The 27,952-nt window shown below is 34.4% G+C and overlaps 1 protein-coding gene across 5 annotated transcripts in view; it reads right to left on the bottom strand.

Annotated features, from left to right (window-relative positions):
* Positions 1-27,952, bottom strand: part of dom (domino helicase) — a 689,640-nt gene that overhangs the window by 282,027 nt on the left and 379,661 nt on the right. For all 5 annotated transcript variants that reach the window (XM_069845730.1, XM_069845733.1, XM_069845731.1 and 2 more), the window contains one exon: positions 25,694-25,930. In XM_069845730.1, the coding sequence (XP_069701831.1) occupies positions 25,694-25,930 (237 nt within the window). The remainder of the gene's footprint in view (positions 1-25,693; positions 25,931-27,952) is intronic.

The following is a 27,952-nucleotide window of genomic DNA, read 5'->3' on the forward strand; positions in this document are numbered from 1 at the left end:
TATCCTATCGATTCATAACATCTCATACTGTACATAGAATTGCAGAGTCAGAATTCTTTTTTTCAGCACACTATTCCAAGTAAACATACCTAACTTTTACACCAACCATCCCTGTTGCAATTTTAAGTTTCGTTTCTGCTTCATTGATTAGACAAATTTGTTCTGAAAGGTATTTCCAATTTGCTTCAAGTGTGGATAAAAATGAAAAATTAGAATGGATGTACACAAAATCCTTCTTGAGACAGCTATCCTGCAACCATTCTTTCACAGCTATGACATATGCAGCACTAGCTGCTGGCAATTCATTCACTACACTAGTTGTCCCTTTCAAATGTTAGGAATAATATATGTAACTGCATCAATCCATATGCCCTAGCGAGTGAGTAATGATTGTGGGAGAAAACTGATTAAGGGAAGGGCTTGTCGAAAACACTGCTATCTTAGATGGAGATTTACAAAATACTTTTCTTCACCTACCACCTACCTGCATGAATAAAGCTGCGACACCTGTTCCCCATGGCAAACATCATTGTGAATTGTAGTATTACTAATATTTTTAATATGTTTTTTGATATGTTTAGCCAAACTAAGTTCTGTAAAATATATTTTATTTGCAGTGATTTTAATGAAATAGATGATTTTTAGATTCCATAAAATCAAAATGGACATTAACGGATAAGACAATTTTACGCATACTAAAACTGTTACAGTAGTACTGTCTAGTCATTACATAGGTGCTGCCAAATTGAACTACACCAACTACACCAGTAACGGAGAAGTACTAAATAAAGGTGACAAAGGAAATATTGAAGAAATCGTTGAAGACATAATTATTGCATTACAGCAGCTATGATGAAGCCCTCTTCAAAAGCAATGGTACAAAATAGAACCGTATCATTGTGGTCAGCAGAATTAATAGTGTTACAAAAGAAACTTAATGCTCTAAGGCAGCGGTTCCCAAACTTTTTCAGCCACGGAGCCCATTTTGAAGCAAAATTTTCTCGTGGAGCCCCAAGAAATGTTTACTTTTTAGTTTTACCTGTCTACGTTCCATGAAGCATATTTTACACGATACATAAACGGAAGTATGAATATGAATATGAATATATATCTGTGGCTTGATTCTAAAAGGGCCAATGTCAAAAATGTTAGTTTTGAGATAAATGGGTTTGAAATTTGCTTACATTGTACAGTGAACCTATGACATTGGCTTGTGAATGCTCTGTACCTTCCACATTAACTGCAGGAGACATTGGCCCTTTTAGTATATGGAAGAACAGACCGAGATAAGTTCGAAAGTGTATATAACTCAAAAGTGCAAAAAATTGACATTGGCCCTTTTAGAACCAAGCCACAGATATATATATATATATATATATATATATATATATATATATATATATATATATATATATATATATATATATATATAGGGCTGCCGACAGAATTTATGGGCCCCTATGCAATACTGTACTCGGACCCCAGTTGAAAAAAAAGGAACAATTACAAGTTATCAATTATTCCAGCCATAATAATTATTTGCAAAATAAATAAAAGATAACCCCACACACAGATACAAACTTAAAAATATACACTTTTATTACAATGAAACCTTTTAGCAAAATTCCACATTAGCACAATATATTATATTCATAAAACGTTATTCCTAAACACCTGTAATTTCTAACTTACAGTCCGACATCAAAAAACAACTCTCCTAGACTTTACTTACTTACTTACAAATGACTTTTAAGGAACCCGCCCTCACATAAGCCCGCCATCGGTCCCTATCCTGTGCAAGATTAATCCAGTCTCTATCATCATATCCCACCTCGGCCTCCCCAAAGGTATTTTTCCCTCCGGTCTCCCAACTAACACTCTATATGCATTTCTGGATTCGTCCATACATGCTGCATGTCCTGCCCATCTCAAACGTCTGGATTTAATGTTCCTAATTATGTCAGGTGAAGAATACAATGCATGCAGTTCTGCGTTGTGTATTTTTCTCCATTCTCCTGTAACTTCATCCTGCTTAGCCCCAAATATTTTCCTAAGCACCTTATTCTCAAACACCCTTAACCTATGTTCCTCTCTCAGAGTGAGAGTCCAAGTTGCACAACCATACAGAACAACCGGTAATATAACTGTTTTATAAATTCTAACTTTCAGATTTTTTGACAGCAGACTAGATGATAAAAGCTTCTCAACCGAATAATAACACGCATTTCCCATATTTATTCTACGTTTAATTTCCTCCCGAGTGTCATTTATATTTGTTACTGTTGCTCCAAGATATTTGAATTTTTCCACCCCTTCGAAGGATAAATCTCGAATTTTTATATTTCCATTTCGTACAATATTCTCGTCATGAGACATAATCATATACTTTGTCTTTTCGGGATTTACTTCCAAACCGATCACTTCACTTGCTTCCAGTAAAATTTCCGTGTTTTCCCTAATCGTTTGAGGGTTTTCTCCTAACATATTCACGTCATCTGCATAGACAAGAAGCTGATGTAACCCGTTCAATTTCAAACCCTCTCTGTTATCCTGGGCTTTCCTAATGGCATATTCTAAAGCGAAGTTAAAAAGTAAAGTGATAGTGCATCTCCCTGCTTTAGCCCACAGTGAATTGGAAAAGCATCAGATAGAAACTGACCTATACGGACTCTGCTGTATGTTTCACTGAGACACATTTTAATTAATCGAACTAGTTTCTTGGGAATACCAAATTCAATAAGAATATCATATAATACTTCCCTCTTAACCGAGTCATACACCTTTTTGAAATCTATGAATAACTGATGTATTGTACCCTTATACTCCCATTTTTTCTCCATTATCTGTCGAATACAAAAAATCTGATCAATAGTCGATCTATTACGCCAAAAACCGCACTGATGATCCCCAATAATTTCATCTACGTACGGAGTTAATCTTCTCAAAAGAATATTGGACAAAATTTTGTACGCCATCAACAAAAGTGATATTCCTCGAAAGTTACTACAGTTAGCCTTGTCCCCCTTCTTAAAAATAGGTACAATTATGGACTCCTTCCATTGTTCTGGTACAATTTCCTTTTCCCAAACAGCAAGTACAAGTTCATAAATTTCGCTATGTAATACACTTCCACCATCTTGTATTAATTCTGCTGGAATTTGATCGATACCTGGAGACTTGTACTTTTTCAGATTTTCTATCGCAATTTCGACTTCTGAAAGCGTGGGTACGGGTATAAATGGTTCAGCAGTTTGTATTTCAATTTCGTCCCGATCATTTCTATTTGGCCTATGTACATTTAGTAGTTGCGCAAAATAGTTTTTCCATCTGTTTAGGATTGATGGAGTGTCTGCAAGCAAGTCACCATTCTCATCCTTGATCACGTTTACCCTTGGCTGATATCCGTTCTTAAATTCCTTTATACCCTTATATAAATCTCGAATGTTTTTATTCTTACTATTTGTTTCTACCTCATTTAGTTTTTCCTTCAAGTAACCTCTCTTATTATTCCTAAGTGTACGACTTGCTTGCCGTCTTTCATTGAAATAATTATGTCTCTTCTCCTCAACTGGATCCTGTAAGAATTTCAATTTTGCCTGTTTTCTTCTTTCTGCTACGATGCAACAATCTTCATCAAACCACGATTTCTTTTTCTTAGTTTCATAATAACCTATGCTCTGCTCAGCTGAAATTTTGATACTATCTCTGATATTTTCCCACATGCTATTAAGATCTAATTCTTTCTCAACTTCGTCGGAAATTTCTAAAGTGGCAAACCTATTCGAAATTTCGACCTGATAATTTTGCTTAGTTTCCTAGTCCTTTAATTTCAAAATATTGAATTTAGTAATATTAACCTGTTGCTCTACTCGCTTGGCTACTGATAGTCTTTCTCTTAATTCTCCAATCACCAAATAATGGTCAGAATTACAGTCTGCACCCCTGAAAGTTCGAATGTCTACTATACTAGTATGTCTCCATTTATCTATCAAAATGTGATCTATTTGGTTGTGTGTCAATCCATCTGGAGAAGTCCAAGTATATTTATGTATATCCTTATGGGGGAATGTTGTACTTTTGACAATTAAATTTTTCGATGTGGCAAAGTTGACTAATCTAAGTCCATTGTCACTACTAGTTATGTGTAGGCTCTCTTTTCCAATAGTTGGTCTAAAAATATCCTCCCGTCCTACTTTAGCATTGAAATCCCCCAACAAAATTTTCATTTGATATCTAGGTAACTGATCAAAAGTATGTTCCAATTCCTCATAGAAGCTATCCTTTATATGGTCATCTTTCTCTTCTGTAGGGGCGTGAGCATTTATAATTATGATGTCGCACCATCTACCCTTAAGTACTAAATATGATAACCCGTCACTGATAAATACGACCTTTTTTACTGCTGATTTTATTCTTTTATGAACAAAAAATCCTGTTCCTAATTGGTGATTATTGTTTCCTTCCCCATAATACAACAAGTAATCTCCTATTTGTGATATGCCATTCCCATCTAACGTAACCTCTTGTACTCCCACGAAGTCTATTCTATATCGAGCTAATTCTTTTGCTACTAATGTTACCCCTCCTGTTCTATAAAGACTAGTTACGTTCCAAGTGCCAAATCTCAAAACCTTATTCCTTTGCTGTGGTCGTGTCGTCCTTGACTTTACTGATGCAAAATCATCAATTATATCATCAAAATTTAAAGACCAAGCAAGATCGCTCTCCAGACTTAGGAGCCAAGGTTACTCAGTCGTTCTTGACACATTGTTTATCTGAATACATTTTTTATTTCCTTCATTTTGCTGAAGGATCTTTCAGCATCAGCAACTGTCACTGGAATTGTATACAATATTCTAATGGCTATGCAAATAGTTGGAAATAAACTGTACAGTTTTAATTCCCTCAGACTATTTAGGAGATTCATAGGTTTCAGGGGGTTTGCCCTAAATTAGAGGCATGAATTGATTTTAAATTTATCGGCTCATCACTGATCTCATTGTTAATGTCTCCATAATATTTTTCACGCAGTCTAGTTCCCTTATTAAAATCTTCCAATTTTTTCTGTCTCTCCTTGTGCTTCTCAGCTCCCGACTTATGCCTGTACTTGTCCATTGTGCAGTTAAACTATAACCGGTAACACTAATAAATAGAATTTACTAGACAAATGACAACGAAAAGACGAAAGTTTTGAGACGAAACATATAATGTACTGAAAAGGAAACATATCCTACGACTTTGTTTTCAGAGAGTCCACTAGCATAGTGCGGTGGGTCAGCATGGTAGTTAAAAAGGACAAACCAATAAATAATTGAACGTGTCCAGTACAAGTGACGGGAAGATAGTTCAGGCAAATGTCGGGGCCCTCAATTGTCGTGTCCATGAACGTTAATGCGGGAAACTGATATTCTATTATATAAAAGTCAAATATTTACATATGAAGTGGTAATTTGTATTAATTCTACGATTGTTGAGTTAATATGTCAAATTTATGTAACAAATGTTCTTACAAAATTTTATAGTACTGGTATGTATCTACGAATAATTATTCATGATATTAAAAAGTAATCAGACTCACTTAATCTGACGGGCCCTTATTGCTCACGGGCCCCTTTGCCCCCCCCCCTTCTCAGCGGCCCTGATATGTTAATAAAGGAAACAATAGTAAAAAGTACTGGATATAATATATAATTTATATAAATCTACAAAATGATATTAACAAGTAGTTAAGATATTTAAAAAATGTTACAATGTTACATGTACACCCGAAGTTAATGTGAAGAATGTGCCTGTTTCTTGCGACAGAGTTTGTCAATGTCCGGTGTCATAGAAGTCAGTTGAAGATGTATATCGTCTTCTGTGTCCAAACACGTTCGATATTTTGTTTTTTTGTAGCCGTGTGCCTCGAAAAGGTCGTTTCACTGAGGTACACAGTACCAAAAGGCAGTGGGAGAAAATTAGCTTTTGAACTTAATATCAAAAGATCCTCCCCTAACTTAGCCCAAAATTTGGGAAATAGTTTGCTTTTAAATTATGCCTGACAGTGGCTGTTCGAAACCATGTCTATAAGGACCTCATATCTGAAACAGTGACGGCTGCTGGTTTTGACATCACTGGAAATGGATCTACAATCCACTCATATTTCTTTAGAATCGATTCCCGAGTGTCCCTTGGAAAGTATGAATTTATATTTTGAAGCAAATTGTCAAGGTGTTCTTTCATTATTGCTATGAATGAGACATTCATTGTTATGTTATTTTCTTTTATAAAGTTTGAAGTCAATGAGAAATGTAAGATCCTTATTGTCGACGCTTTCTATGTAGAACGCTATCTTTTTCTTCAGTGCGACAATTTCGTCATCAGCATCGAATATAGTCTTCTGTTTACCTTGTATGTGCTGAATTCATTTTTGAAAAATGTCTGCCAAGTAACATAATTTGTACAATCATTCCTGATCATTCAAATAATCTGCTAGCAAACTGTTCTGGTAATTCAAAAGTGAAGAAAATTCCGTTCGAAGTTCCGCGCGACAACCATTGCACTTCTGTGTGTAATATTTACTAACAATGACTTGTGTATACCACCCACATCTTCATACAGGATTTTAAGTAGCCTACACTGCGAAGGTCGTGCCTTAACAAAGTCGATAATTTTGACGGCGTTGTCTAGTACCTGCTTTAATAACGCTGGCATTTTTTTGTTGCGAGGGCGTGTTGGTGTAGCACACAGTGACTACTTGTGCAGTTTTTAAAACTTTCTTGATCCTTGCAATAGCACCAGCAACAGGACCTACCATGGCCTTTGTGCCATCTGTACACACGTCATTGCAATTGCCCTACGGTATCGAGTTTTCAATGAAGAAGGAAAAAATTCAGTATCGCTTGTAGAGGATGGCAATGGCTACAGAACAAAATATTTCATGAAAAAACGTGAAAATTCATATCACACAAATATCATTAACATAGCTAATCCAGCAAAGACCGCGGATTTATCAAGTTGTAACGAAAATTTCGTTTAACTGATACAGGAAATAATGATATTTTTTACGTCTTTTCATATATTCTGGATTCGATTATGCACAGCGTTATTTGATAAGGGCAGTTTTTGCAGTTTTCTCGTCCACCATGCACTTCACTACCTTCACTAATAGTGGTTTCATAAGAGTTTCAGCAAGGGTGAGGTTTACCAGCAAGAGCCTGGTCATGACTAACCAAGTACGACGTTTCAGTACTTTCTCGTTGTTTGTTTTTACACGAGGTGAAATTTTGTCTTAACTGCATGGAGTTCGTCACTTTTTCTTTCGAAGTAGTCTGCAGTTTTATTTGTGAATTTTTGAATTGAGAAATGCCATCTAAGTTTGGCAGGGAACATAGAACTATTGGGAAAAGCTTTGTTACATATCACACACTGTGGACATTCATCAGCAAACTCAGTGAATCTCATGTCCAAATATAAATCACAATATTTTCGTTTGTTACTTTCAATACCTCTACACTAGGCATCGTAGACACTGAGACAGGATCATGTTGAACATATTCCGAACTCAATTCCCAGGAATTCGCACTATCTTCTTTGAAAGTAAGGTTATAGCTGTTATCTCCCTTTGACTGAGCACTGGTTGATGGCTAATGACTCTTAGGTCTTAGGGAGCCCGTCTTAAGCCACAGTTCCGGTTCAACGAAAGTTTAGCTAACACATCTGCTATCAACATGCAGATATACAGTATATATATATATATATATATTTTTTTTTTGAGGTAACGTAACAGTCAATAGATTGTAGATTCCACGTACCACGAATAACAAACGCTGCCTGCCCAGTATATAAAAAATTAAATAAATTTCGAGAATCCTTGAGTACTTGGCAAGCAAGAAAGATCGAGATAGTTCCAGTGACGAGTAGATATTAATGCTTCCATGTAGCAAGAAAAACGCAAACTACTTTCTCAGAAAGTATTTCCCTTTTCCCGCTAGAGACTAGATGGAAGCAGCAATTTTTTGTCATCTTCATAACTTCCGTGGATGGAGCCCCTGAGAATCATTCGCAGAGCCCTAAGGGCTTTGCGGAGCACACTTTGGGAACCGCTGCTCTAAGGAAAAGATTTCAAAGAATATTGAATGACGACAGTTTTAAAGAAGACAAGAAAATATCATACTTAGGGAAACGACTATATTAGGCAAAATTAACTTGCTTGCTTACAAATTACTTTTTAAAGAAGTGAGAGGTTCTTTGCCACTCTCAATGTAAGTCAGCCATCGGTCCCTATCCTTAGCAACATTAATCCAGTTCCTAGCATCAAATCCATTTCAATATTATCCTCCCATCTACGTCTTAGCCACCCCAAAGGTCTTTTTTCCCTCACGTCTTCCAACAAACACTTTATGCATTTCTGGATCCACCCATACATGCTACATGTTCTGCCCATCTTAAACATCTGAATTTAATATTCTTAATTATGTTAGGTGAAGAATACAATGTGTGCAGTTCTGTGTTGTGTAACTTTCTTCATTCTCCCATATCTTCATTTCTCTTAGCCCCATATATTTTCCTAAACACCTTATTCTCGAAAACCCTTAACCTCTGTTCCTCTCTCAAAGTGAGAGTCCAATTTTCACAACCATACAGAAAAACTGGCAATATAACTGTTGTAGGAATTCTAACTTTCAGTTTTTCTGAAAGCAGACTGGATGACAAAATCTTCTCAACTGAATAATAACAGGTATTTCCCTATATATATTTTGTGTTTAGCTTACTCTCGAGTATCATTTATATTAGTTACTATTGGTTCTGGTTACGAGATATAATCATATACTTTGTATTTTCGGGATTTGATTCCAAACCTATCTCATTACTTGCTTCAAGTAAAATTCCTTTGCTGTCCATAACAGTTTGTAAGATTTTCTCTTAACATATTCACGTCATCCACATAAACAAGCAGCTGATATAACCCATTCAATTGCAAACACTGTCTGTTTTCCTGAACTTTTCTAATAGCATAGTCTAGAGCAAAATTAAAAAGCGAAAGTGATAGTGCATCTCCTTGCTTTAGCCTGCATGAATTGGAAAAGTATCAGACAGAAACTGTCTATATGGACTCTGCTGTATGTTCACTGAGACACATTTTAATTAATCGAACTAGTTTCTTGGGAATACCATGTTCAATAAGAATATTATAAAATATTTCTCTTTTAACCGAGTCATATGCCTTTTTTTAAATCTATGAGTAACTTATGTACTCTGCCCTTATACTTCCAATTTTTCTCCAATATTTGTCAAATACAAAAAACTCAATAGTTGATCTATTATGCCTGAAATCACACTGATGATCCCCAATAATTTCGTCTACATATGGAGTTAATCTTCTCAAATATTGGACAAAATTTTGTACAATGTCAATAAAAGTGATATTTTTCGAAAGTTACTACAGTCAGTTTTTCCCCCTATTCTTAAAGATAGGTACAATTATGGACTCCTTCCAGTGTTATGCTATAATTTCCTTTTCCCAAATAGCTAGCACAAGCTTATAAATTTCACTAGATAAAGCGTTTCCACCCTCCTGTATTAATTCTGCTGGAATTTGATCAATAACTTGAGACTAATAATTTTTCAGCTTTTCTATAGCAATTTCGACTTCAGAAAGTGTGGGTTCGGGTATAAATGGCTCAGTAGTTTATATTTGAATATCATCCCGATCATTTCTATTTGGCCTATGTACATTTAGTAGAGGGAAAACTTAGCAAGGTAAAATAGAAATCCTGGATAAAACTGTATACCAGTACTTTAATCAAACCCATGGAACTCGTATACAAATAGCATCTGATAAAACAGAAACTAGAAGTAAACAAATCAAGCTCAAGATATGGGATGGAATATATAATGACATACTGCAGCAGTATCAAACATTTTAAATCGTGGAGCACTCTTTTGGAGAAAAATTCGTCATCATGCTTTTATCTTCACTCTTAAAGCAAAGGCATGTATGAGCATTTTTGGCTATTTTTACCTAACTGCATTTCTCAAGTTGTTCATCAGTAAAGCACCAATTATTGTTTGATTTTAAATGATGTGTTATGCAATTTTGCACCTCTGGCATAAATATGTACAATAAAACCTCATTAATATGCTCCTGCTTATAATGCTGTCCAATTTATTACATTCTTTTATATGGTCCCTGCACATTTCATATAAAATCCTACCAAATCTCGCTTGTACATCATTTTTTGGATCGGAAATGAGTAAAAAAATTCTGTATAAATTGCGAAACATATAGTCTTAAAAGCTTGGTGAAGAAATATGTTGCCGTGACTGTACTGAGGGTCATTACACCACGAGTGCAAGAAAAGAATTTCACCCCTCTATCTGAAAAAACCCAGAAGCACTGTCGGAAGATGTATTTTACCAGTACTTTCCTTTGTATGAAAGGATTTTAACACTCAAAAGTCTCCCTGTCAGTACATTTCTGTCCTTTCCTTAAAATTTAGTCATCCTTTGAATTCTGTGGAGTGTGCAGTAAGTTTAATAATGCAAATGGCAAAGCAGAAGTCTTTGCCTATAAGTGAAAAACTAATTAGTTTCACTCCTAGCAGTGTATCAAGTGAAGTTATTTGTAATTACTTGAATCGCATAGAAAATGTTCTCATTCAAAACAGCAGTACAAACACATGACAACAATCAAAGATATATGAAATGAGCTTTTATGTGTATTTTGCACTTTAACAAATGCACAATATAATATGTTTCCTAAGAAGTTGTGTCTAAATTGTTTTCTCCATGTTGTAATTTATCAGAATACGAGACTATATTTCCATATTATCTTATTTTACATTTCTTCACTGCTGAATGAAGTGTATGGAAATTATTGGCTTTTGTTCATTTATGTTAATTTGCGTCAATCTTCAATTCTTGTTTCTATAGACTTATTTTATTGCTTTGATTACAATTTATTATCAGTATTGTAACTGCGCATCACTATTTTTTTTTTTTTCCTTCCACAGTCAGTCAAACTTTTACAGAACCACGTATATGGACTCTAATTCAGTGTATGGAAAAAAAATTGACACACCATTATCATTTTTCTTTTTCCTTCTTAGCTTTCATTGATTCTTTACTTGAATTTTTTATTTTCTTCTGTAAACTGCTTTTGTTTGTTTGTGTATTTGTTTGCCTTTTTTCTTACTCTTTTAGCTCTCATCTTCTATTTTGTTCTTGTATTGTTTTGTATGCTTTGTCTAATGGCAGCCTCTAATTTGAGGAAGCTAATAAAATAAAATAAAATAATATATTTCTTGAATGCTTATAAAACGAGTGAAAATTCGTTATAGGCTTATTTCGAAATTTCCTTGGCCCTTAAAGTTCTGACCCACTATATAGCATGTTAAAAACAACACCATGGTGAAAATTACGAAATTGTACGTATTATGCACTTAATTTATGAAAATATTTAATGGTATGGATTATCCAATTTTTTCAATTAACCATTCGGTCCACTCCCTTCATTATCACGGATAGTAGAGGTTCTACTGTACTTGAAATTTAGTTATTTAACAATGCTGTAGCCGGAGAGAAAAAGACCTTTGGGAGCCGAGACGTAGATGAGAGGATAATATTGAAATGGATTTGAGGGAGGTAGGATATGATGGTAGAGACTGGATTAATCTTGCTCAGAATAGGGACTGATGGCAGGCTTTTGTAAGGACAGCAATGAACCTCTGGGTTCCTTAAAAGCCATAAGTAAGGAAATATCAACTACAGGCAAATTTAGAGTCAATGAAATTGGTGACAGTGAGAGGAGAAAAAGAATTCGCCAGTTATTACCTGACATTGACCTTATAGTTGGGGAAAACCTCAGAAAAACAAGGAAGAGTCGAACCTGTGCCTCAGAGAAAAGTGGCTACAAATTTCTACAGATGGATTGCTCACAGATATTGAAAGAGATGCAGGGCCTGGCACATTTTCTTTGTTCTCGTTGTACTGTTTGGCAGGGTAGAAAATCACTAACACTTGATACCAAAATCTTAGCAATATAGAATGCTCTGCAAAACCTTCTTTCTGGAACTGAAACACTCCACAAAGCAATTATTCTTTCGGATTCCAGAGGAGCCATTCAGGGCATAGCGAAACATGCAAATTCAGCTAATGCAGGATATAAATAAGTTCGCCGTTCTGTTCCAGAAACAAAACAAAAAATTGTTTTCCAATGGTTTCCTTCTCATTGCAGCATTCCAAGGAACGATACCGCTCACCTTATACAAGAAAAGGTTCTAATACATCGCCTAAGGCCACTCTCAAATATACAGGGTAATTCAGGAGGAAAGGTAAAAAATTTAGGATAAGATATCTTAGGATATTTTGAGTGAAAAAGTTCATATGAACATAGGTCCGTTTTCGAACGATGGCAGAGCTAGATGCAATTTTTTGGTAAAACGTCTCGCCCCAATGTGAATCAGACGTTATCATATGCTGCTGACGTGAGGCGAGACATGAGACAAGGTCAAGGTCGCAATGAATGACGTAACATTGGAATCTGCATTGTGAGCGATGTAGATAAGAGAAAGAAACTGGGTGGTGGGGCATTATAAATGTCCAACTGCCTGCCCTTGTCTGATGTAATGACACAGAACCTGCAGATAACACAAATAGTCTACACTATCATCAGTTCACAGCAGTCCAGTCAGCTACCTACAGTACAGTAGTTATACAAGAACAGTTATCGGAAGTGTTAAGTTGTGTTTTTCAAGATGCCTTATAAATTTTCGACTACAGAATACGCCGATATTGTGTATGTTTATGGTTTGCGCAATGATAGTTCCTTGCGTGCCATCGCTGAATATGAACGATGCTTTCCGAACAGAAGGGTACCATATTGAAGAGTATTTACTGTCTATGGGGTTGGATGAAAGACTTGGTACGGCAAAGGAAGGGGGAAATGAGAGAGGCGCTAATCGACTGTAATTTGGATATGGCATAAAGAATAGTTACGTGCAATTCTCCTGAGCGATGAGCGCGATTCACGCCTGAGCACAACAGTGCAATGAAGCAGAAGGAGGCACCTTTGAAAATGTGCGAAAACATCGATCCCGACGTCTAGAATATTAGGTATGTATGCATACGTGAATAAACTTTAAATTTGTCTGTTATCTGTCTCTAAATGCGAATTAGTGCAATGAAATCACAGAAGTTTTTGTGAAATCAGAGCCATATCTCCATAACCGTTCGAAAACAGACCTATATTCATATGAACTTTTTGACTCAGAATGACTTCAGAATTCACATCCTAAATTTTTTACCTTTCCTCGTGAATCACCCTGTATATTCAAATCTATTATAAAAGGCAAATACAGTTTCATTTTAACTGATATTTACAAGCACAAAACAACAAAAAAATGGGCCATCTTACTCAATAATAGAAAACTCATACCAGAACGTCCAAGGAGATCTGCAGTTGCCAATTACAGACTGATAATGGGACATGATTGTCTTGCGAAACTCTACATCGAATACGATATTATTAACTCTCCAAATTGCCTGTTATGTCACGAAGAACACCCTGCATCTTGTAGAGCCCTTACAACAGAATAAAATATCATATGCAAATATTTTAAAGCTGGATCACTAAAAATGAAAAAAAAAACAGTAACCAAATGCTTCTGAGATACTAGGATTTTGAAGAAGATACTGGTCTAAGCCAAGTGGTTTTCTCTCTTCCAATCAAATTTCAAAAGAACTAAGTATCTATCGACAAGAGTAAAAATTTTGATAGAATTCTTATTGTTAATTAGAACTGCCGAAAGAAATTCTGGAAGATGCATTCACAGAAACGAAAATCACCATCAAACACCAAATAGTTAACATTGTGACAGTGATAGATGACAATGATAATGCAACTTTGCATAGCCATAGTGATGTCCTCCAGTCTATACCTCAATTACTTTACTGCTCAATTCATGGGTGATCTTTATCATATACACCACCAATTCCCAACCGAGATTATAGGGAATCCTTGGGTACCACAAACACTTCTTAGGGGTACAGCAAGATATAAATATAAAAAATAAACTATGTAAAACAGTACTACGATCAGTTTTTTAATAAATATAAATACTCATACACTTGATACAACATAAAAATTATATTAGGGCCATAAATGGGTCAGTAAGTATTTACAACAATAAATTTGTATCTGAAAATTTTTCTATGTACAGAGCTAGTAAAACGATCTGATACTGCTCAGGTAGATGTGAAGAAGACTGGACGAGTTTGTTTTGGAAGTATTCTTCAAATAACTTCGAATCTTGCAATAAACCATGTGGGAAGGAGCACTAGCATCTCTCCCCTCCTAACTCCTTCTATCCTCTTGTGCATAAACAGTATCAGGTGGTTTTACATAAACTGTATATTGTTAGAAGCACTTTAATGGTCAGTCAGAAATTAATGTTTGAGGCTGGCCTGCAAGTGATATCCTGTCCACTGTTGTTTGGCAGGAGATTAAAAATCACATTCAGAGTAGCTTCTTAACTTTACTGTCGCATTTGCTGGCTTTTGTGGCTTGGTGTATGCTTGAGAGAATTTTGGAATATTGAACTTCCTAAAAAGAGGTCGCACCAGTGAAGGAGAACGTGAATCTGCGGAGATACAAAACAAGGTTAGTGATAATAATCCAAAAGTGTCAAGTACTTCCGAAGCAGGGGCCTATGACTTGAAAAAGGTTCGACTTTAGCATGATAGTTATTTATCGATGTGCTTCACTTGGTCTGGGGATTCTTGTTGTCCTCTGCTTCAGTCTTCTGTCTGTGGAAAAAAGCTGGCTAAAACAGCAATGGTTCCGTCGATATTAAAACAACACTTCACAACTAGTCAGTCATGTATTCCGTAAAACAGCAGATTATCCAACAGAACATGAAAGTAATGGTTAGTGAGAAGTCACACGAGGTAATCTATTTAGTAGCACAGATAGCTGTCCAAAAAAAATGAAAACCACGTTAATGTCCAAAGTCTTATAAGGTCTTCTTGTAAAATAATAATGAACACAGGATGTTCCGACATTGTTATATGGCTCAGAAGTGGACTTTAACCAATCCTAACAAAGGAGGATTGAAGCTGTGCAGATGAAATTCCTTAGACAAACTTCAGGGTTTAGTTTACTAGATCACGAAAGAAATTAAGAAATCCATCAACAATTAAATATAGAGTGCATAATCTCAGTTACTGAGAAATACACGAAGAACTGGTATGTTACGTAATGAGGATATCTAATGATAGAATACCCCTCAGAACAAGGCTATTTAACCAGTATCAAAGAGACAAGTCGGAAGACAGAAGAAATGATGCAGGAACCAATTAGACTTTCAACTCTTCTGGAGGCAGAATATACCATTTTGGCCTAAATCCTTAAATGTTATTCATAATAATTATAATGATGATGATGATGCTGATGATTAGTATGATTACTATGTTAGTGAAAGAAGCAATATCAGAGGTAGAAACAACATTAACAATTGGCACATTTAAGATGTGTCACAAGATATTGAAGATGTATCTGAAAATATGGAAAATAATAATTTTGTCTCCACGTAGATGAATAATCAGATATAACATATAAAAGTCATGTTAGATTTTAAAAAGGAGAAATAATTGAGATTTTTTGTGCTGCTGAAGCTTCTAGAAACAAGGAAAGGTTAACATGTCTGATCATGAAATGAAAGAATTATCATGGAACCTTTGTATTAGAATTTGCACAGATGAAGCCCTTGCTATGATTGGTTCAATAGAGGGTCTTGTTTCGCTGGTAAAAGAAAAAAAATCTAATGTGATTACTACCCATTGCTTTGTTTATTGCAATGTCCTTGTTCCAAATACTACTAAAGAACTTTAGATAATGTTCTTAGTGACGATGTGGCAATGGTGAATTTTATCAAGGAACACTCACTGTCATCACAGTTGTTTCCTAAAATATGCGAATGCATGGAGAAGGATCATGTGAACCTCTTTAAAGCACACTGATTATAGGTGGCTTTCAAGAGGAAAAGTTTTGAGCGTTTGAATGAAGTAAGGAATAAAATTGCATTAGTACCTATTTTGAAACAAAATGGCTAAGCACAGGTTCCTGCTGTAAAGATGATATCTGCAGTGCTCAGGAAAAGTGACATAAGTCAGTTTCCACAAATCTTTTTTTGATAATTTATTGACAACTTACGGAACATCTGCTCGCTTAGAAAAAAATACATAAGTATTTCTCCCATTACAATAATTCGTACAGAAAAAAATCAAATCGACATAAACCAGTGTAAGTTGTCAATAAATTATCAAAAAAGGTTTGTGGAAACTGACTTATGTCACTTTTCCCAAGCACTGCAGATATATGACTCCATAAATTGGCATATCTAGCTAATATTTGCCATCACCGAAACAAGATAAACTCAAATGCGCAAGGATATAATAAACATACTGTAACATGCACTGACAAAGGTCTTGAATTGAAAAGTAAACTTGGTGTATAGAAAAAATTTTCTAAATATAAACTCCAAATGTTTCATCTTCTGGGGACTGAAGTTGGTGAAATCAGTCCAGAAATCGTAAAACACAAAAAAGATCACTTACAAGCACTGAAAGTACAACTCTGCAAACAGTTCCCTACTTTAACACCAACACTATATGACATAAGTCAGTTAAAAACCCTTTTTCGGAAATGTTACAGAACATTGAAAAACTGAATCTGCAAGAAGATGAAGAAATGACAGCACAGCAATGTGATCACACATTGTTAATGAAATTCATCAGTTCTAGATTTTAAGAAAAGAAGAATATTCTTCAATTTCGGGGGGGGGGGGGGGGGAACAGGCAATATATTACTTCAATTTTCTACCTCCTCCTTTTCCTATTTGACAATCATAAAGTGAAAAGATAAAAAATCTGATTGTCTGTTGAGTACGAATTTCATAATTATCTAAAATCAGACAAAGAATTAAACAACTATGCAGCAATAAGCAAGCTCATTTTCTCAAACATACACCATTGTGGGTAAAAAAAAAAAAAAAAAAAAAAAAAATATATATTGTTTATTATTCCTCTAATAACTTAATATGAGCTTTTAGCTTTACATCTGTGAAAGAAATTTTAAGATATCTATAAAATTGACGAAGTTATGAATTAAAATGTCCTGCCATGCAAACATAATACCAGCCAGCAATATGTAATTTTACCACTAATTCTCTCAAAATTGAATATTTCAAAACTGCTTAAATCGCATCTTTCACAATTTTTAAAATAATTGCATGACAGTTTGCATGGCACATTTTCTTAGTAAGATCAACAGATTGTAGTTCAATCTTTAACAGAAATAAAGAAATAAATAAATAAAAACATCTTAAAATTTCAAAACATGAAGAAAATGTTTTCCTTTCTCATGCACTGGAGATATTCTAACCACTGAGTTAGGGGCTTGTTGATATGAATGTTACTTTTTAGACAAAAATAATCATTAAACAATATTAAACATTTTTGGAGTAATTTTTACTATTTCGTACAAATTGCAGAAAGAAAAAAAAAAAAAAAGAAAAAAAAGAAAAAAAAATTTCGCCGTTTCAAAAACTTTTATATAGCCCAAACAAGTAGTTTTTCTTTCAGATCGAAGAGCAATTTTCAGACAATAAACATAAGGTTCTGTGATGTCAGAAAGGTTGGAAAACACAAATCTGTACAACTGCATTGAGAGATAATGGCCTACATCAGAGATGCTGACAATGCAGACAAAAATTGATGCATTTTTTCTACAGATAAAAAGACTCTTTAATTTTTATCAATATTGGTTAAGATACTCAGCCTTTCAGTAGCCACGTGATATTTTTGTATGTCAGTAGTCGCGTGGATTACAATAGTAATCCATACTAATCAATCACTAAAATATGAATAGCAAGCACGAAATAAATTTTCAGTACACCATTATGTGTATTTATTATTATATCTGAGAGTCATAAGGCATTACAAAAAATATAAGACTTCATGTAGTGCTATTTTTATCTAATTTAAACATCTTATGTAGGCCTATTGTTACAACTACTTCTGTAATGTATTCCTGTTCATTGTGGACACTGTTTTTCTACTGAAATGGCTCTTGGGGTTGTGCCCATGTAAATTTCAAGATCATAGATAGCCTATCAACTATTGCAAAAATCTTAATCGCTGGTTTGGCTGATATATATATTCTAAATGAACATCATCCTAAAAATGCGAGCAACTGCTCGTCAATATTTAGATATTCACTGGGTGTGTATGCTCGATGTAAATTTTGTACAAATATTCCACATATATCATTTACTGCTGCCAATTTGGCCATCTCTTTCTATTCAGACCTGTTACGAACTTTGTCAAAGTGCAAACTATACAAAAGAAATCAAAGTCTGCTATATGGCATGGTATATAGCTTTCCCTATGGTGGACGAGTGGTCAGACCTTCTGCCCGTCAGTCCCAGTTACACCTGAATTTTTCATTGAAACTTGTCACGGACAAGGTCGCAGCTGTGGTTATTCTCGGGATTCTTCCGATTTCCCATAATAGGTACATAGATCATTCGGTCAACATCCCTCCTTTCAACATCAACATCATTTCCCAGAATTCCCCGAATAACAGTTGGCGATGCACGGAGGGGACTGGCCTAGGAAACAGTGGAGTTGCCTCTTCAAAACCTGTATGCAGCAAACCTTAGTATAGTGAGCTGATATGGGTTTGGGATTGCGCCTAGCTTGATGGTTAGCACAATGGATCCATTGTACTACCCGGAATGGTGTACAATGGTGTACATGCCGTAAGACTCCCCGTGCTACAAATTTCCCTATGTACTGCCACCAAACTCCTCTACAGCCTATAGAATCCCATTATCTTACTGTTTAGGCATCACCATGGTCCTAAAACCCCAGTCCCCAAGCTATCATGAGCCCAGGGGAGAGCACATGGTACATAGCACTACCACCAGCAACTAATAACCACATACAATGGAGTCCAAGTTTAGTGGCAGCCTGCAGCTGACTGTACACTGAAGCAAGCCTGAAATATGGGAAATAAACGGAAATTATGATAAGATGATGATGATGATGATGATGATGATGATGATATGATGAAAGAGGAGAATGTAATTATGATGCCAAATGAGTTCGAGGTCCAATGCCGAAAGTCACGTATTGTTTCAATTGGTTGAGGGAAAACCGCGGAAAAAACCTCAACCAGGTAATTTGTTCCAACTAGGATTTGAACCCAATTTCGTTACCCCATAGTGATGGGCATATCATGGGTCATTACGAATCTGAGATAACACAGTAATACAAAATATTTGAGTTTTACCTGATAAAGAAACTCATATCAGTAGTTGCGTGGTATACAATTGTAATCCATTTAAAATAATACAAAATAAAAGTGTTACCAACATACTGAAAGTCTGCAGTGGAATTTTGTACAAAGGTACACTAGTTCCTGCACGATTGGTGGTTTCATGATGACACAATACTAAATATGACTGGATTACTATTGTATGCTGCGTGACTACTGGAGGGTTAAAGGACAGAAAGTGTCATCTTAATGGACAACAACAAACTTTTTCGGATTTTTGCATAAAACAGTTCCTACATGCCCCTTTGTATGTCTGCACAGTTTTAATGTCCTGCAGTTCTTGAAAGTACTTTAAAAGGCGTCATTTTTAAATGCCAGTGCTGTTTAAATCCCATCTCTGTGAGCATGGCACAGATCAACTACATTAATACCAACCGACAATAAAAATTATATACATACCAACCTAACTACCAGAATCAACAGCCATCTAAATAAACTAATACACCAGCCATCATTATAAAATGCTCAATACTTCCCAACAAACACGAAAAACTATCACAGTAACTGATGACTTCAATCTTATGACAACATCCATTCTCTAATTTAGCCAACATAAATTTCCATAAACTCACTACCAATATCCTATAGTCAAATAGACTCTCATTTTCTTGAAAGCAAAAACGACAATTTCACAATTATCAGATCTGTTCAAAAAGAGAATATAATTTTAATATGTACGAAGTGTATTATGAATGAAAAAGATGAGATACAATTTTCCTTTCCTCATAGAATGAGGAAGGTTGGAGTATTTCAATCCTGTTACTCAAGCCCAATTGTACGATCACAGATTAAAGCTTGGAATAGTTATTCGTGGAATAGCCTAACTATAGAATAAATGGACAACTGCATTGTATGACGTTCGTTTATTCCAAGGTTACCTATTCCATAGTTGGCAATACTTCAGATGGTATTTTGTTTATGGAGTTTATTATAAAGAAATGAGTAAATCAAAACGAATTAGAAATCAAAACTATAATACAGAAGATACACTTAAGCTAGTTGAAATGGTGAATGATTATCGGAACATGCTAGAAAACAAAAAGACTGATGCCATATAACCTCAAAAGGTAAGAGCATTGCAGTCTATTGTTAGGTTATTTAATGCTCAGACAACTATCTACAGAAATGCAGAACAGCTTGACAGAAGTACGATTCAATAAAGAAAGAGACAAGGAAATATGCAGCAAAAAAGTGGCAGTACAGACTCCAGACGGGCGGAGGTCCTGCTGATACAGTTAAAACAAATAAGTTAGTTGAAAAATACTTGAAATGATCAAATTCTCTACAGAAGGACATGACAGCATATATGATTCTGATGCTACTTTCATGGCAGGTGAATTAAATAGTGGTTTCATCTTGAAAGAAATTAGTGTAGATGAGCCAATAGAAGTGGCATCAGAATCTGCCTCAAAAGCAGTGACTGCTATTAATGTTGCAAATGTTCATGATAACAATGGTCCTGAAGTTGAAACATGCAGTACAGGAGTAGGAACTGTGGAGTAAATATACTCCATAAATGCTGAGATCTCCCTTACATCCCACTTTACAAACAAAGAAATGTGCAAATGTAGTGACAATGACATGCAAAACACATCTCTTCTATCATCACATGAAAAATCTCCTTCCACAAACATACCTGAGACTCCTAATCATGCACGAGAACGTGACATTAAGTTTTTAGGCCTAAACCTTCAATTAAAAATGAGGCTTCTAGTCTGACTTCAAATGGAAGAAAATTGGAACCATGGGTCATGATGAAAACAGAATTAGCTAGGGAATCTCTTAAGTAGCAGAGGGAAAAGCAAGAAGAAGAAGAAAAAATATGGGAAAGAATTACAGGAACTGAAAAAAAGCAAGTGGAGTTAAGGATTCAATATGTAAAGAGGAAGGAGAAAGAGGAACAAAGGCGGAAAGAAAAACTCCATGACCTGAGAAAAGAAAGAACTAAAATTAAGCATTGAAATTAAAGAGGAAACTTTGAAAAAATTAAGAATGTTTCAAGAAATGTATTTCTTATTTACTTTTCATGTTTCAATTTGAAATATAAAGAAATTAACATTTATTGTCAAACAAATAGGTCTACTTATTTTCATGTAAAGATCTTCCTGTCACATTTTAAATGAAAACAGGATGTCAAGTGAAATTAATATAATTAACCAAGATTTAACTAAAATAAACACTTACTTAAATACATTGGTTAAAGCATTCTAAACTGAACTGTAACCAATATTTTGTAGTACATAATAGCATCATGTATTACAGACACTATTTTCCAGTTTAAGTTTGTTGAGTATGGTGAAGTTTGCTATTCGCTGATGTTTGCTCTGTAGAAGGAGGCCTGTCGTGTTTGTTCCAACTTGTTATAAAAATATTCGCTGTCCTCCACTTATGCATTAATCGCTTGAGAATTTTAGCACAAATCTTGCAATTAGTTTTTCATTTGAAATAAGACTACGTTTTTAATGTCTTGGTTGCTTCTCTCATGTCAAACATTGCAGGACTCCAGTAGGGTGAACTCACCAATAGTTGACCAAGGCCCAGTAGTTGATCACATGGGAATGTTTTAATTAAAAATAAGAATTCTGGCAATACTGCAAAGTATTTCTTTAGTTATATATAATCTTTAACATCTCTTTATTTCATTTGACAACAGTGGAACAGGAAATTATACTATTACAGAAAGCAGGAAATTTAGGAAACAAAGCCTGTGTTTGCAGTATGGCTTCAGTTGGTGCTTGCTATTAGGAAGTGTTGTAGCAGGTGTACAGAAATCTGAATACATCTCTGAAATATAATATTATATTGAATGAATGCATATTTTGCCTTCTACGTAAGCTACAGGAACTATACATATACACATTTTCAGTTTTTAAAATTCCTACAATAAGCGTGGTCATTTACTAGGCCTGAATTTTTATCAAGCACCAGTAGTTGGTCTGGACTAGTGTAAAATAAAGTAATATTCAGTAGTTGTCCATTACTTGCAAATATGCTCGGCCTGATTTTATTAAATAATTATGTAGACCATATATAATTTATGTTTTAAACGTTTGCAACTACTACTTATAACTATGTAAAAAAATTGGGGGTGGGAAAAAGTACTTAAAAAAAATTCCACAAACTGCAAGAAAATATGGAATACTACATTCCAACCTCTTCAGATATTTCTGAAGGAAGATGGCAACAACCAAAGCAGTGGTGATGAGAACCATGTGAAAGACTGATTTTGGGTCATTGTGAAACATATACCGAGGAAAACTTGTCGTTTTCTTTGTGAGAAAAGTGGTAAAGAAAGAAGAAGAAGATTCTGATGTAGTATTTGCTCAACAAGTGGTTGGAAATGTGAACAAGGAGGTCCTGAAACTATATTTGAGGATACAGTACAGTGTGTTCTTCCTGAACAAAGGAAAACTATAGGAAAAGCAAACTTATAGGATTCACATTTTCAGTTTTACTAGTTACAATCTTGGTTAGAATGTAAGGGAATTGTTATGTCATAGAATATGTGTGTGTCTTTTGTGTTAAAACAGTCATATCTAATTTTTTGTGTAGTGGTAAACTACTCATCGGAAACTGGTCATTTACTGACTCATTGTGGTCAACAACTGGTATTTTTGTAAACTATTAGTTTAAAAATAAATTTTATCATGTTACATTGCTTTAAATGTGTAATGAATAGCACCATACCTTTTGTCAACATTTCATTATTATTTTACAGTAGAAATCTTTTCCTTGTGACTTTCTCTACATAAAATTGAGATTTAAGAAACGAACATTCCTTAACTGGTCAACTACTGGTGAGTTCACCCTACATACATTCATTACCCAACTGTAAATTTGAGCATACAAGACAAGTGATTACATTACTTTGCTTATAATAATGTTTTAACAATGGTTATACAAAACAGTATTATTATTGGTCAAGCAAGTATGATAATGCATATTTAATTGGTACATATTTTCTCTAATAATTAATGCATTTATGTTGTGAAATTCTTGCATAATTTAGTCTAGTGCCAGTACATTGTTCAACTTTAAAATCCATTTGGAAATGTATACAGTACACGTATCCTTTATGTACAATTTTAATATTAATAGAGTAATAATTTAAAATATAAAAAAAAATTAACATATTTTATTGTCATAGAAATAGGCCTACTTATTTTCATGTAAAGATCTTCCTGTCAAATTAAAATGGAAACAGTATGTAAAGTGAAAAGAATATGATTAACCAAGGATTTAACTAACATAAACACATAGATTCTTACTTACTTAATAAATACTTTGGTTAAACCATGTTAAACTGAACTGTAACCAATATTATGTAGTACATACATTCATTACTCTACTGTAAATTTGGGCATACAAGACAATTGATAACATTATTTTGCTTATAATAATGTCGTAATAATGGTTATACAAAACAATATTATTAATGGTTAGGCAAATATGATAATGCAAATTTAATTGACAAATATTTTCTCTAATAATTAATTCATTTTTGTTGTAAAATTCTTGCATAATTTAGGCTAGTGCTAGTACATCATTTCATTTTGAAATCTGTTTGAAAGTATATACAGTGCATGTATCATTTAAATATTGTTACAGTAATGAGTTAAAATAGTTTACAAAGGTTTGCCTGGTAGCATTGATTTGAATGATTTCTTGTACATCCTCTTGACATTTAGCAGCAATAGCCCCATCTACTGCTTGGTGTATATCAGGTTCTACTGGGGGTTCCTCATCTTTTATGTCAATAGCTATATTGTGAAGTACGGCACAAGCCACAATGATAGATTCTACTCTATCAACTTTCAGGAGTAGAGTGTTGGCAAATACAGGAAATCGTTTATTCCATACAACATAGGAGCATTCAATAATATTCCTAGTTCTGATATGACTCGTAAAGACTTTCAGCTGGTGATCTTGACTGTAAAAACGGTGTGAGGAGGTAGTTTGTCAGTGCATATCCCAAGTCACCAAGTAACAAAGCATTCCCCATTTGTCCCTATTCGAACCTAACCTTCAATCCAGAATTATTGAATATTGTCTGGTCATAAACTGTCCTTGGCCACCTGGAAACTATGTCCATTATTTTAAGTTCAGCATTACACACGGTTTGAATGTTCATAGAAAATCTTCCATCTCTTCCTCTGTTCTCTTCAGCATGTTCACCACAGGGTGATTTAATTATCACATGGGTACAACCTATTGCATCTATCACTCTGGGAAATGCAGCTATTCTATATTTATTTCAACCCGAGATCCGCAACTTTATGAATGTTGGAGCTAGACGGGCAATGGCTTCACTTATGTTCTTATCCTGGCAGCTGTGCTTTTGTCTACACCACAGAAGTCGTCAAAGCAAATAGGAAAGGCTCCACAAGCATAAAATCTGAGAATAAATAGCAGTTGAGTGATGGGAAACAGTGCACGATTTCTGTAAAGAAAATAGTAGACATAATCTCACTTTTCCTCTCAAAATTAAATTAACTGAAAAAATACTGATATATAATATTGCCTTATAAATTAGTTTGAAATTAATTTTAATGATTTAAAAATTTCAACTTCTATTGAATGATGATAATCTGTACTATATTTACCTGCCTGTTGTGTTCCAAATCATCAATGATTAATTCCAGCATGCTTAAAACTGTGTCCTCTTTTAATCTGAATCTTGTCACAAATTCTCCATCACATATTCATTCAATAGGTCAGGTCTATGCGTTATTTTATTTTGTTTCCGCATACTTAAAAATCAATTATATATTAATTCATCATCACTATCAGAATTATTACATCTAATGCTGCTGCCATTTTATATTTTATTCCCTAGACAACGATTTAACAGCGACTGAAAGCATGGAATAGCTTATTCGGGAGATAACCTCTGAATAACGCACTATTCTGAGTTCGTACAACACATTTCTCGCGTAACCATGGAATTAATTTTAACAGGACTTATTCTGTGTTCGTACAACTGGGCCTCAGTGAAATGTTTTTCGAAAACTGATAGATTTACAGAGATACAGTCATTACATTTGTACTGTGGAAATACTTACTGATGGGCAAGTGAAAGAAGACATTAACTCTTTATGGTGTTTCAACAATAACATACTTATAAAGGAATAGGGTAATGAAGCAAGAGATGGGTGGAAGTTCTCTGAAAGCTTATACATTAAAAATAATATATGGTTGGCAAAAGTGCAAAACCTCGTTAAGTCTGAGAAAGTTCTCAGGACTCAACGAGATCTTGCACTATTGCCAATGGTATTTCGGTAATTTTACGCCACTGAAGTGCACAGTAATAATTACCTGTTGTTGTGCCTGGACTTTGTGACAGTGGCTGGATAACTTGTGTTGATGGTGTAAGCAAAATATGACGTCCAGTTGAAGTTTGCACCAACTGGGCAAATCCAGCTGGTACAGAGAATCTTTGTACTCCATCGGATTGTTTCACCTGAATGCCTGTTAAAGGTTGTTGGTGCTGTGACTGAAGCACTTGTGATTGTGACTGCTGTGGAGTGGGGCCTAACGCAGCGACTGGAATTGCTTTAACAAAGAAAGTTAAATTTTACTTATTAGAAATTATAAAATTATTTATAAAATTCAATGAAGACAGACAACTATTTTCTATTAGCATGATTCTTCTGATGATACAATAGAACAACAGTATTGCATTGTTACTTACGTACAAAACCTATAATGATATAACAGTGCAGTTGCTGACAACGAACTTTAAACATGTGCTGCTAATGATAGATTTATAGATTTTAAAAAGTTTTGTTCGCATCAACAATATATTTGAATGACCTAAACTGTATGTATGGAGGAACTCTGGTACACTTGTTCATGTAAGAATAATTTCAATAAAATTGTAGTGTATGATATCTATTACTCTTCAACAGCATTTTTTTCCTTCATTATCTGATTTTTGTACACACTCTTTCTTTGAATAATGTACGACATTTACTATTTTTCACACAATGAATTAGAAATTTTTTTTATTCCTATACCAACACCATAGAATTAGTGAGGTAGTCTAAAAGCAACATTGGTATTAAAAGGCGTTAATTTTACTCGCTATGACAATGATATTCAAAATTTTCTAACTGAACTGAACATTTACCACAATTTATGTAATGCCTGTGGTGTGACAAGAGTACAAACTCTGTACAAAATTGCAAAATTGTCACACTCAACAAAACCTAATAAGTTTATGTGGCACATAGAGAACTTCAGAAAATTGTATTGCAATGAATGGAAGACAAAAAAATCATAAAAATGGATTAAAATCATAAACTAATTGTGATCAACCTTTATTGAACAGGCCATAGAAAATTTAATGATCTAAATATTAATTCGATGGTGTTCGGGTAAAGGAGGTTAAGTCATTTTTTGTGGAAATGGAGTTTTGTTCCTCAGGCGAAAACACAAGTTAATTTCTACAAGTGAGTATGCAAAAAAAAAAAAAAAAAAAAAAAAAAAAAATTGTGTAGGTTTACAAGCAAAAACACATTTAGTCAAACATATTACTTCTGTAAAAAAAGACGTATATAATGTACATAATGTATGTGTTAAACTTACAAATTGGAAAATGAAATATACAAAGAGAAACAACATGCTAAAAATAATATTTTGAGATTCAGTTTTGCCAAGAACTATCAAATGTCCTTTTCTCAGAAGTAATACTTTTCACTTAATGTGTTTTGCTTGTAAATCTATGATAATAATAATAGTAATACTAATAATCAATCATAAATCAGTCAATCAAAGGACATTATATGGAGCATGTCGATTTCACAAAATGCTTCCACTCAGTTCTGTCTTTTGCTAGTTCCTCCCAGTTAGTAATTTCCATTTCCATACATTACTTCTGAATTTCATCATTCCATCTACTTCGAGGTCTTCCCAGTGGCCTTCTATTCTAATGTTAATAATGATAATGATAATGATAATGATAATATAATAATAATAATAATAATAATAATAATAATAATAATAATACCATCACCACTACTACTACTATTATTAATAATAATACAGTAGAACCCTGTTACACCGGACCTCAGTATACTGCAGAATCGGATATATTGCAGGCACCATCATGACCGTTACACCGGACCTCAGTATACTGCAGAATCGGATATATTGCAGGCACCATCATGACCCCTGTTATTTTAAGAATTCTATTTAAAAATCCATTTTTATAGAATTCGTGGAGTTTAGTCTTCATTACAACTTCTTTTATTCACTTTGTCTATACCACTTCATGTGACACAGTTCATGGAGGTAGTGGTTTTTTAGCCTCCCAGAACAATATGAGTTATTCAGGCTTAAGTAACATTGCTGTAATGTTAAGACTCTGTCACTATTAGTTATGATAATATAAATATTACATGTACTCAGACGAAATATTGTAGCCACAAGAAAGATGAGATGTATGATCTAAGTCGCATGAGAAGCATTATAGTTCCACATTTCCAAGGTCTTTTTCTTCCGTATTTTCGATCTCTTTTGTTCCAAGAATAATGAATGTATATTGGACATCCCATTATTTTTTACTTGTCCATC

Source organism: Periplaneta americana, chromosome 14 (assembly GCF_040183065.1).
Source record: "Periplaneta americana isolate PAMFEO1 chromosome 14, P.americana_PAMFEO1_priV1, whole genome shotgun sequence".
NCBI classification, from domain to species: Eukaryota; Metazoa; Arthropoda; class Insecta; order Blattodea; family Blattidae; genus Periplaneta; species Periplaneta americana.